Below are 10,875 nucleotides of genomic sequence, written 5' to 3'. Positions count from 1 at the left end.
CAAAAAGTTCAAAAATCGGGTTCATTTGATAACTGGTCGAGTATTTTTTGAGATGCGGACTAAAATTGCTCCAAATATTGCGATAAATCCGAAATTCTGCATCCAATCACTAAATGAACCCGATTTTTGTACTTTTTGGGTCAAAATTACCCTATATACCAAGTTTTATCAAATTCCGAGAGAAAATATTTTTTTGCGATTTTCTCGATTTTATCAAAGGGGTACCCCTTAAAAAAATTCCAAAAAATCGAAAAATATTTTTTATTTCCAATTTCGACAAAACTCACTATATAAGATAATTTTGACCCAAAAAGTACAAAAATCGGGTTCATTTGATGACTGGTCGAGTAGTTTTTGAGATACGGACCAAAATCGTTCCAAAAATTGCGATATACCAGACTCTAATAGGGGTCGGTTTTCTTTATGTTAAAAGTTTTTTTTTAATAATCAGTACGAATCATTATCACCAGTTGGCGGAATTTATCTTATTTGAATTAGAATATTTTGATTGGCATTTAAAAATGGCAAATACAAGTATTGCCACCTAGTAGTTTAAATTACCGAACTACCGAAAATGAATCCACTTTTTATTTTAATTATTACGAATTATTATCACCAGTTAGCGGGTTGCAACTCCCATCTATCAGTAATACAACTTGTTAACAGTATATTTAAACAATTAACTCAGTTAATAATTATCTTGTTTTGTATTTTTTTATTTTAGAAAACACATGTTAAAAAGATAACAATAATAAGATAAGAATGATGAAACAGAAGAATTATTTTTACTTATATTATTGTACAAACAATAATAAACACAATGTCAGCAATGATATGTTTGTTATTGCGGAAATAGAAAGTTATTTAAAATTATCAATTGTTTTAAACAAAAATGTTTACTATGTACTTAACATTGTTTTTTGTTGAACAAAATATATTTTAAAGTAAAATAAATAATTATTTTTATTATGTTTAATTTAATTTATTTATTATTTTAAGAATAAATGAATGAGAATTTATAAAAAGTAATAAAAATTACTTTCAATTTTTTTAGATTTAATCAAATTGTAAATTGGTTATATATCGTAATTGTTATCAATGTAATTATTGATTGTTTTAATTTAATTCATACAATTATTTATTATCTCTTATATATTATAAATGCGAAAGTAAGCATGTTTGTTTGTATGTTTGTTTATTTGTTTGTTACGCTTTCACGCTAAAACTAGCGAATGGTTTTTAATGAAACTGTACAGCAATATAGCTGATATCAGAATAACACATGAACTAGAATTTATAAAGATATATTAATAAAAAAATTAATTTAATTTGACATTACCATAAATTACAGATTTCTGTAAAAGTAGTCATTTGACATTACATTTGACAGTAAAAATAGTCAATATAAAATATTTCACGGCCATCTTTTCTGATATACTCAATTAATTACGACTATTATACATTTAAAAAAATAGAAAACCATACATATATTTTACCTGTGTAAAACAATCCTTACCAATCTTTATCAATCTTTACTTTTAAATCCAGCGAAGCGGGTGGATATCACTCTAGTTTATTTATATAACAATCAGATAAGCTTTTGTTTGTTTAAAAATTTGTTCACAAGAAGTTTTTAGCTGTGAAAAACAAATTGAAATGTGAGCGACTGTTAATTCGATTTAGAATCATATTTATATGAAGAAAAATGGGAAAAACACAACTTGGGACAACACCTCAAAGTTCCGACAAGTCGGGAGATAAACTAGAAAATCGGGAGATAAACCAGAAATCGGAAGATGGTGACATTTATAATAACAAACCATAATATTTTTGTTTTTTTCGAAACTTCTATAAATGAGAAAAACCACTCCTGAAATTTGGTTTAGTGATAAACCTCCATAAAAAGAAAAGAAGATTACAGCCCCTTGAACTTTCTCTTATCCAGTGATGATCTTATCCATTTTTCAAAGAATTTTTATGACAATTTTTTTTAAACTTTACTCCCTTAATATTATCGAACGAGGTTGGTATGAAATCATTACCAACATTCTAGCTTCTATAGTTTCGAGAAAAACTGAGAAATATTCCAAAAATCTTGAAAAACAACTATTTTTCATTAATTTTCACGAAAAATTGTTATTATAAGGCCTATAGACAAATGTATAAGACCTATATATCTCTTCTAGTTGCAGGGAAAATCGAGGAAATATAAGATCTAGGATATAATATAAAATTGGATACTAATTCGCAATTAAGATTATCAAAATTTTCCCGTGGTGGATTTAAGGAAACAGGCCCAGTGAGCACAAAATCTTCCTTGGGGTACTGAAATAATAGTTTCAGTTCAGTTCAGTTCAGATTTTTTAAGAGCGTATACATTCTATCATTTTTTTAATGAGAAGCTAAAAATTGTAGTTTAAATGGGAAATAATTTTCACATGATCGCAGATTATAAAAGAGAAAAAATCTCTCTGCACCATTAAGAAATTTATTGTCAGTTATAGATTTGATTTAATACAACCGGAGATAATCTTGATAAAAAGTAATTAAAAGTTTATTAATCTCATTATAATAAAATCTTCAATCTTAAGAAAAGCATAACATGAAAACAATTAACGAACCATGAAAGAAAGGAAATATGAAAATAAATTTTTCAATTAATAACAATTATTTAAAAAAATTAATGTTATAATATTAAGGTTGATCGGACATTAAGCTAACGCATAGACACAAATCTTATTTTTTGATACGTTATTTATTGCTAACACATGCACAGATAAAAAGTTTGACCCAAAATAAGTGGGTTTCATTCCTGTGTTATCAAAAAAATAGAATTTTTGAACTTTATGACGTCATCAGAATCCAAAAAATTTAATTTTGCTCTATCACATCCAAATTTTATCCAATTTTGATAAACCAAGTATGTAATCCTACTAAATTTGGGCCATACTTTTCAAATTTATGGTCAAAATTAATCTAGCTCTATTAGGTTTCAAAATTGTGGAGATCTGGTCCTGGAATTAGACACATATGTGATAGCTAGCAAAAAACTGACATCACAGCTGAAAAGAATGACCCAAAATTAGTTGGTTTCAAAAAAAATTCCAAGAAGATCGGATAAAATTTGGCTGTGTTATCAAAAAAATCGAATTTTTAAACTTAGTGACGTCATCAGAATCCAAAAAATTTAATTTTGCTCTATCACATCCAAATTTTATCCAATTTCGATAAACCAAGTATGTAATCCTACTAAATTTGGGCCATAATTTTCAAATTAATGATCAAAATTAACCTAGCTCTATTATATTTCAAGAATGTGGAGGCCTGGTTCCGGAATTAAGCACATATATGATAGCTAGCGAAAAACTAACAACACAGATGAAAACTACGACCCAAAATAAGTGGGTTTCAAAAAAAATTCCAGTCAGATCGGATAAAATTTGGCTGCGTTATCAAAAAAATCAATTTTTTGAACTTAATGACGTCATCGAAATTCAAAAAATTTAATTTTGCTCTATCACATCCAAATTTTATCCAATTTTGATAAAAGAGGTATGGATTCCTACCAAATTTGGGTCATACTTTTCAAATTTACGATCAAATTTAACCTATCTTTACCATGTTTCAAGAAAGTGGGGTCCTAGATCCCAAATTTAGCACAAAGGTGAAACCTAGCTAAAAACTTACAACACAGATGAAAACTACGACCCAAAATAAGTGGGTTTCAAAAAAAATTCCAGTCAGATCGGATAAAATTTGGCTTCGTTATCAAAAAAATCAATTTTTGAACTTAATGACGTCATCGAAATTCAAAAAATTTAATTTTGCTTTATCACGTTCAAATTTTATCCAATTTTGATAAACGAGGTATGGATTTCTACTAAATTTGGGTCATACTTTTCAAATTTGTAGTCAAATTAACCATATCTATACCATGTTTCAAGAAAGTGGGGCCCTGGATCCCAAATTAAGCACAAAGGTGGAAGCTAGCGAAAAACTAAATAGGATTTTTTAAAATAAATCCAATCAGATCCTTTCATTCATTTTAATAACCTGATAATAAAAAAATTTGTCCATATGTAACCAATTTAAGTAGACACCCCGTATAAACAAATAATTTGAAAGTAATTTACATTAATTAGCACATATGTGTTTGGAAGCGTAAAAAAGAACAATATCTTCAAGATACGGTACAACTTAATAATGGGTATCATCCATATATTATTGCAAATAATGAATAACATAAAACTTTTTTGTAAAAAAATCAAACCAACATAACAGACAAAATAACAGAATAGTTTATTTTCACTTACCAGAGTCTCCGATCGATTATGCACACAATTCTCCTGTTTTCCAAATCCAAAATCCATGGTAGTTTGATTTCAATGTCTGTAAATTAAGAAAAATAAACGATATATAATAATTTCCTTTTAAACTTTAGGGAACTATTGCATTAAAAGTGACATAGGGGATAAAATTCAAAGGAAAAAAATTTCTATGGAGTTTTTGTAATTTTCGAATTGAGGAATTCGATACAATTTAATAGGTACTAAATTTAATCCGAGCATTTTTTATGACATTGAGATACGTTGATTTTCAATGATTTTTCAATACGTTTGTTTTATAAAAATGAAATATAAGTACCTTATCTATATAGGTATATTGTATTTATTCAATTAATTCTTTTAATTAATATCAGTATTCATTTTTTTTTTATTAACTACCCTTATTAATAAACAAAAATCATAAATCTTTGATATATTAGATATTCTACAAGTTTTAATAAAATAATGAATTACATAACAAGAGTTGTTGCAACCAGTTCATTATTTGATATAAAAATCAGATTAATAAACCAAATTTTACGCGGTTTTTATAAAAATGAATATAATTTTAAAGAAATATATATTTTTAACAACTGAATACTATTAATTAATTATTTAAATACTCTGTGTATATTAATTCATTTATTAAAACTACAAACACTACAAATGATTATAATTCAAATTCTATTACGGTTTGGTATCTTCTTTTACTTGAGGGAAAATTTCTTTTACGGTCCGAGCTAAATGTTTTGGAATCATATTTTAATTTTTAATTAAAAAATTTATATATTTCAAATTCATTCTCTAATGGGAACATCAGAATACGAACCATTTCGATAAATTGAAATATTTTTTAGTTTTAAACAAAACAAATTGAACTAAGTGTCAACTTTCGTCCCGCTGTGCTAAAAAAAGTTGCCGCTTTCCACCTCCACCGATCATACAAAAAAAAAAAAAAAAAAAAAAGTATACAAACCACGGGAGCAAGTAAAGAATGTCTCAGAACTTAAGGTTGTCACCCTCGGTTTTGCTTCGGACGACAATAAACATGAGATCTCAGACGCATTCTTTACTTTTGCTTCCTAGACCTGTAATATACAGTCAAACCTGAGTCAAGAACTGGGTAAGCGAGAAAACTCTACAAGTGTGAATATTTCTCAGGTCCTGAACTTTGACCTCACAAAAACCTCTATAAATGAGAAACAAAAACCGTACAATACTTTCGATGGGATAGCGCAACATTTTAATGTAATTAATGTAAGATTTTGATATATATAGAGCCCTCAATTTTATTTGTATCATAACGAGATTTTTGGGTGCAAGCAAACTTACACCCCCAGGTAATTAGTTAACCTTTATTACTTCATTTTCTTAGGGTAACCTCCTCGTTTCTTTTAGCCGGTTAAAAATCTCAACAAATTTTACAACGTTTATTTAAATATAGTTAAGAAAATGAAGTAAACATCTTGTTTATTAATAACATTTATTGTCTATTGTGAAAAATTTCTAAAAAATTACTAAATACACACATAACATATTCATCGATGAACGAACGATGTTTGAAGAAATTATGGTGCAATATTTTTACTGTACCTATATACTGTACTTCCGATGTAACATATTACAACATCTCTTAAAATGAACTAAATTTAACAGAGATTATTTTATATTGTATATTTAATTTTTAATTGTATGAAATTTAGAGCGGGGCTACAATTATAAAAATCATACCAAAATGAGAAAAATCATTAAAATTTACTCAATCAATTTTCCAATCATTCAGTTTCAGTTCATGAATCGCTCTGCCTTCTGTCTCGTTAACCCACGAGCCTCATAAGGTTCCAATGGCTCTATTGGCGTCATTTCCTGATGAACGTCAAAATTGGGATCCTTTTGACGATTCATTCGTTCATGACCCTGGGTTATCAAGGATAATTGAAACCAAACATAAAAATATATCTCATTTTAATGTGCAGATACGTATTTATCGAGATACATCCAGATTGGTTCCGAAAAGAAAGTTTTCGTAAAGAATTTTCAAAGATGCCTTCAAAATTACTCTACCAATCGTTATATGAACCCGATTTTTGTATTTTTTGGGTAAAAATTATCCTATATATCAGGTTTTATCAAAATTCGAAGCAAAAATTGTTGTATCATTTTTAAAAGATTACACCGATCTGATATAAAGTTCAGTACTTATCGTATACATCAGAAGATTAATAAAATTAAATATTAAAATATGATTTATTATCTTTTACCAGCAAATTTGTCGTACATAAATCATAAAAATCTTTCTTCAAATGAAGATAGATTATTCAAAACAGAAAACATTCTCTAACTATAATTCTGGGAAGATTAAATGACAATGACATTTCCTGCAAAATCATTGTTTTTATTAATATTTTTTAAAGAAATTTTAATGAGAATCAACTAATGCTATTAATTCTAAGAACACACTTATAAATATAAAACGAGAGAGAGTTTAGGCGGAAGGATACGAACTTAGAAATATTGTGGGGGAAGAATTGAATGACACCTGCAAATTTCATATCCATTTTCCTTGAAAGTGAACGAAATAGATAGCCAATCAAGACTTCAGTAGCAAGAGTGATTAGAACCATCTTTGCACTGGGTCGATACGCCACAAGTAGAGATTTCTACCATACTTTCACTGACAAACCAAGAGGTGGTAGATAACTACCCGGAGGGGCGAGTTTCTATCTGCTCGAATAGCAATTCGATCTTATGGCTATTGGAGAAATTTTTCCAAAGCAAATAATTCCATCATACTTTGTGATAAAAATATTTAATGAAATAATTTTAGATTTCAAAAATTAATTTTGTCTTTTCCATTTTACAGAAAATGGTGGAAATTCAAGATAATCATCTCAATATTAATAATCATATTCAACAATTATTGTATAGAAGCTACGAAAACAGATGACGAGAATATTAATATAAATTTTCCACGATTAATTACGACACCAACAAATCGTATTTTAAAAATTGATACGAAATGTACTTCTCATAATTTATCGTTAAACATTACAATGGAAAAACCATTTAAAGGTGTCATTTTTGCTAAAGATTTTCCACAAGAATGTAAAACGTTAGGTAAGTTTCAGAAGCCTCAATTATCCTTGCCTGAATTTTCGCTTCAATCAACTATTTGTTAAGACTTATAATGTATGTATGCTGTTTTTATTTTGATCAACAGGTATTTTTGAACAAGTAATTTCATTAAATTTACCAACACGTGGCTGTGGGGTACGATTAGCATCTTCGTCGTTATCCAACAGCGCCAATATTAACAATATTAATGATGTCTCAGATGAAACAAATAATTTACATTATACGGTAACTGTTATTGTACAAATGGATCGACATTTACGACAAATAACGGATCAAGAACGAACAATATCATGTACACTTGACCAAAACGAAACGAAATTACATAGTAATGCAATGCGACAAGCAATTATGGAGATGATGAAGAAAGATATAAGGTCAGTTTATTAAGGTAGTACGAGCACCAAGGCAAATTTTAAATAATGGATTGAAATAACAAAATTTTCAATTTTTTGAAAATTAACCACTAGTTGAAGCTACCTGTAAATTTTCAACTGTCTATCTTTTATAGTTTTTGAGAAAATGGACACCAAAATGTTATCCTAATTTGCGCCCTCACGGAACGATTCTTAAAATCCGGTTCGACATATATATTAAAATATACACGACGTTAAAGTCCAGGGAAACTGGTTTCAAACGTATATCGCCTTTGTAAAGGAAACTTTACTAATGAACGACAATAAAATTTTCCAAAAGATTAGTACGGAAATTGGGACACTCATAATTACATAATTTTAATTAATTATCTCTTAAACAATTCTAAAGTTTTTTCTCTTAACGTAGGGGAACTTTGTGTGACCTTCGAACTGCTGTATTACCCTAATATTAGTTTTTATCAAAACAATACTAAAATTAAAAAAAAAATTTAACTAGCAGAGCGTAGTTTCGATCTACGGACCTCTGGGTTATGGGCCCAGCACGCTTCCACTGCGCCACTCTGCTCTTGTGAAGAAATTATGTTTAAAACTGTATAGCTTTTTACACAAATATATTTTTATACCAAAATTGAAAAAATGAATTTTAAACGTAAAATTTTTAAAATAATAGAAAATTATTGCCCTTTTGTTAAAAAAATATTTGAAAAATTACATAATTTTAGAATCTTTTTATATCTTCAGATTTAATAGAAACAATAATAGCTTTTTTTTTAAATTAGTATTAGAATTTCTGAGTCTAACAATAAATTTATATTTTTAGAACAGCACGTATGAAAAGTGATTGGTCAACATCAGATTCCACAAGTAATTTACCATCAGAGGATGAGATTCAAATTTTAGATGAATCGCGTGCATGGATGGAAATATTAGGTGATCGTGATGCAAATCCATCATATAATGCGGATGATACTGTTAAAGTTGGTGATACAATGACACTAACGGTTAAATCTACATTACCAGGTTTTTATATATTATCTGATTATTTAAAAAGGCGTGGTTTGAATGTTCAAACTTTTTTTTCGAATCTCTTAACAATGAGTACTAATTTACGGATTATGTGGGAGTTTTAATACACGAATTATATTATTTAACGATTGTTATCTACAACAGCTGTCCCAAATTTAATTAACAAGCACTATTTTTAACTGTTAATCTATTTGCACCTTCAATGGAATTCAAATAAGTAGGTGATTTTTTAAAAGTTATTTCGAAAACGGAATGTAAGCCCTATTATGCTGGAAAATATCTTAACAATTTCATTAAATCGAAATAAATGATCTTGTTTCGAGCTTGATATCGAAAAAAAGCTCTAGATACTGATTCAGAAAGTATAATACTACTGCTTTTTTTTTATAAATTGCATAATTGATAAAATACGGTCACGAAAAATTTCATCATTTTGAATATTTTCTTAGAGAATATCGGATGGAGAGTAATCAACTGTATGGCCCACGATGGAATCGGTGATTCATCACAGAAACTCTTAGACGATTTTGGTTGTCCAGTTGATGAACAAATTTTACCCGAATTAAAGCTATCAAAACCACGTATGATTGGTCCAAACACAAATAAAATTATCACAAAACGTAATCGTAAAGTATCGGAAACAGTATGGAATTCACGTTCAAAACGTGCTGTAGTGAAAAAAACTGGTGAAGAATTAAAAGAATATAATGGTGGTAGTGATCTAGAAAATTCGGAGAAAAAACAACCGTTATCAATGATGCGATATCAAGAAGCATCAGCGAAATTTTCAGCATTTAAATTTCCAGATCGTGATCGATTACATTTAAGTTGTGGATTACAATTATGTAAAGGAAAATGTCAACAGGTATGATTCAAGAATTTTCCGAATTCAACAATTTTTCACAATGTCTTGATGTTTTTGTAGATTGATTGCAAGTCCCTAAATCGAGCATCACGACATCTTGTGAAAAAGAAAACTAAAGGCAATTCGTCAACATCGAAGGATGTTGAATTGAAACCTGACACAACTAGCACGCCAAATGTACAAGATGAAATTTTGGATACATTAGAAGTATACAATAGTGTTGAAGTAATTGCTCCAGATATTGAATTGGATGATTACAGAGGGCGTTCTTTATTTAAAGGTTTGATTTAAATTCCCATTTGCGGTATCCCTCTTATGTTTTATTATTAAAATCGGTGACTTTTTGTTGCAGAATCAACACCAAAAAGAAAAACTAAACTAATTACCAACATTCCTGGCGATCGTACATTTTGTGTATCAACGAATAAAATGGCGTTAACATTTTGTATACTTGGAGTAATATTTATAATTGCAGTAGTCGTTGCAATTATCTCTCTATTACGCTCACGACGAAAAGATATTCGATCATACTACAGTCGTAGCGTATTCTCGAGCAGTACAAGCACCGGATCTGGTTTTGGTGGCAGTAAATTATTGCTACATGAAAGTCCATGTTTAGGTGTTGCCCGAAGTTGGCAATATGGACGAGCATTCTAAATAAATAATTTCTTATGGGGGTAGTAGGGTATAAAAAGTGTACTTTTACGTTTTTTAATATTTCTGTATTCTAAATATTTTAATTTTGTATCGTGCCAAAAATACATAAAACATTTTTGATTCCAAAATCTTACTAGCCACACAAATAGATTACATAATTTGCTGACGATTTCACAGGGATGTAATTTATTTCGTTTGTTTAACGTGACGTCGCACTTAAGTAATCTATTTTATACGTAAGTAATATTTTCTGAATCAATAAAAAAAAAGATAGTTTTTGTTTTGGAATACAGAAAATTAAATTTTTTACATTAGATTTTTGGGGATTTTTTATTGGGTAGGTACAAGGATTGTGTTGTATAAATTTTAATTATATTTATTTTAGACCGTAGAATAGTGACAGATAAAGAGGCCCGTCTGAAAAGTATTTCAATGTTGATTAAAATTCGGGGAATAATTCGTTTTCCATTTTTTCAGATTGTTAATTTTACTT

At 28.7% G+C, this 10,875-nt stretch overlaps 1 protein-coding gene across 1 annotated transcript; it reads left to right on the top strand.

The window, feature by feature from the left end:
- The first annotated feature begins 521 nt into the window (after nucleotides 1-521).
- LOC123300446 lies at nucleotides 522-10,473 on the top strand. The gene is made up of 7 exons (XM_044883021.1): nucleotides 522-534; nucleotides 7,254-7,442; nucleotides 7,546-7,834; nucleotides 8,655-8,854; nucleotides 9,310-9,725; nucleotides 9,786-10,005; nucleotides 10,078-10,473. The coding sequence occupies exons 1-7, from the start codon at nucleotides 522-524 to the stop codon at nucleotides 10,380-10,382; spliced, it is 1,632 nt and encodes a 543-aa protein (XP_044738956.1). The 3' UTR covers nucleotides 10,383-10,473.
- The last annotated feature ends 402 nt before the right edge of the window (nucleotides 10,474-10,875 follow it).

This window comes from Chrysoperla carnea, chromosome 5 (assembly GCF_905475395.1).
Source record: "Chrysoperla carnea chromosome 5, inChrCarn1.1, whole genome shotgun sequence".
Taxonomy (NCBI): domain Eukaryota; kingdom Metazoa; phylum Arthropoda; class Insecta; order Neuroptera; family Chrysopidae; genus Chrysoperla; species Chrysoperla carnea.
Note: the sequence above shows the minus strand (reverse complement) of the source record. Positions and strands in the feature narration are given on the sequence as shown.

Excerpts from the sequence above, each read along its gene's own strand:
- LOC123300446 (XM_044883021.1), top strand. Across the intron at positions 7,835-8,654 it reads ATGATGAAGAAAGATATAAG|AACAGCACGTATGAAAAGTG; the intron begins GTCAGTTTATTA and ends TTATATTTTTAG. Across the intron at positions 8,855-9,309 it reads GGTTAAATCTACATTACCAG|AGAATATCGGATGGAGAGTA; the intron begins GTTTTTATATAT and ends ATATTTTCTTAG.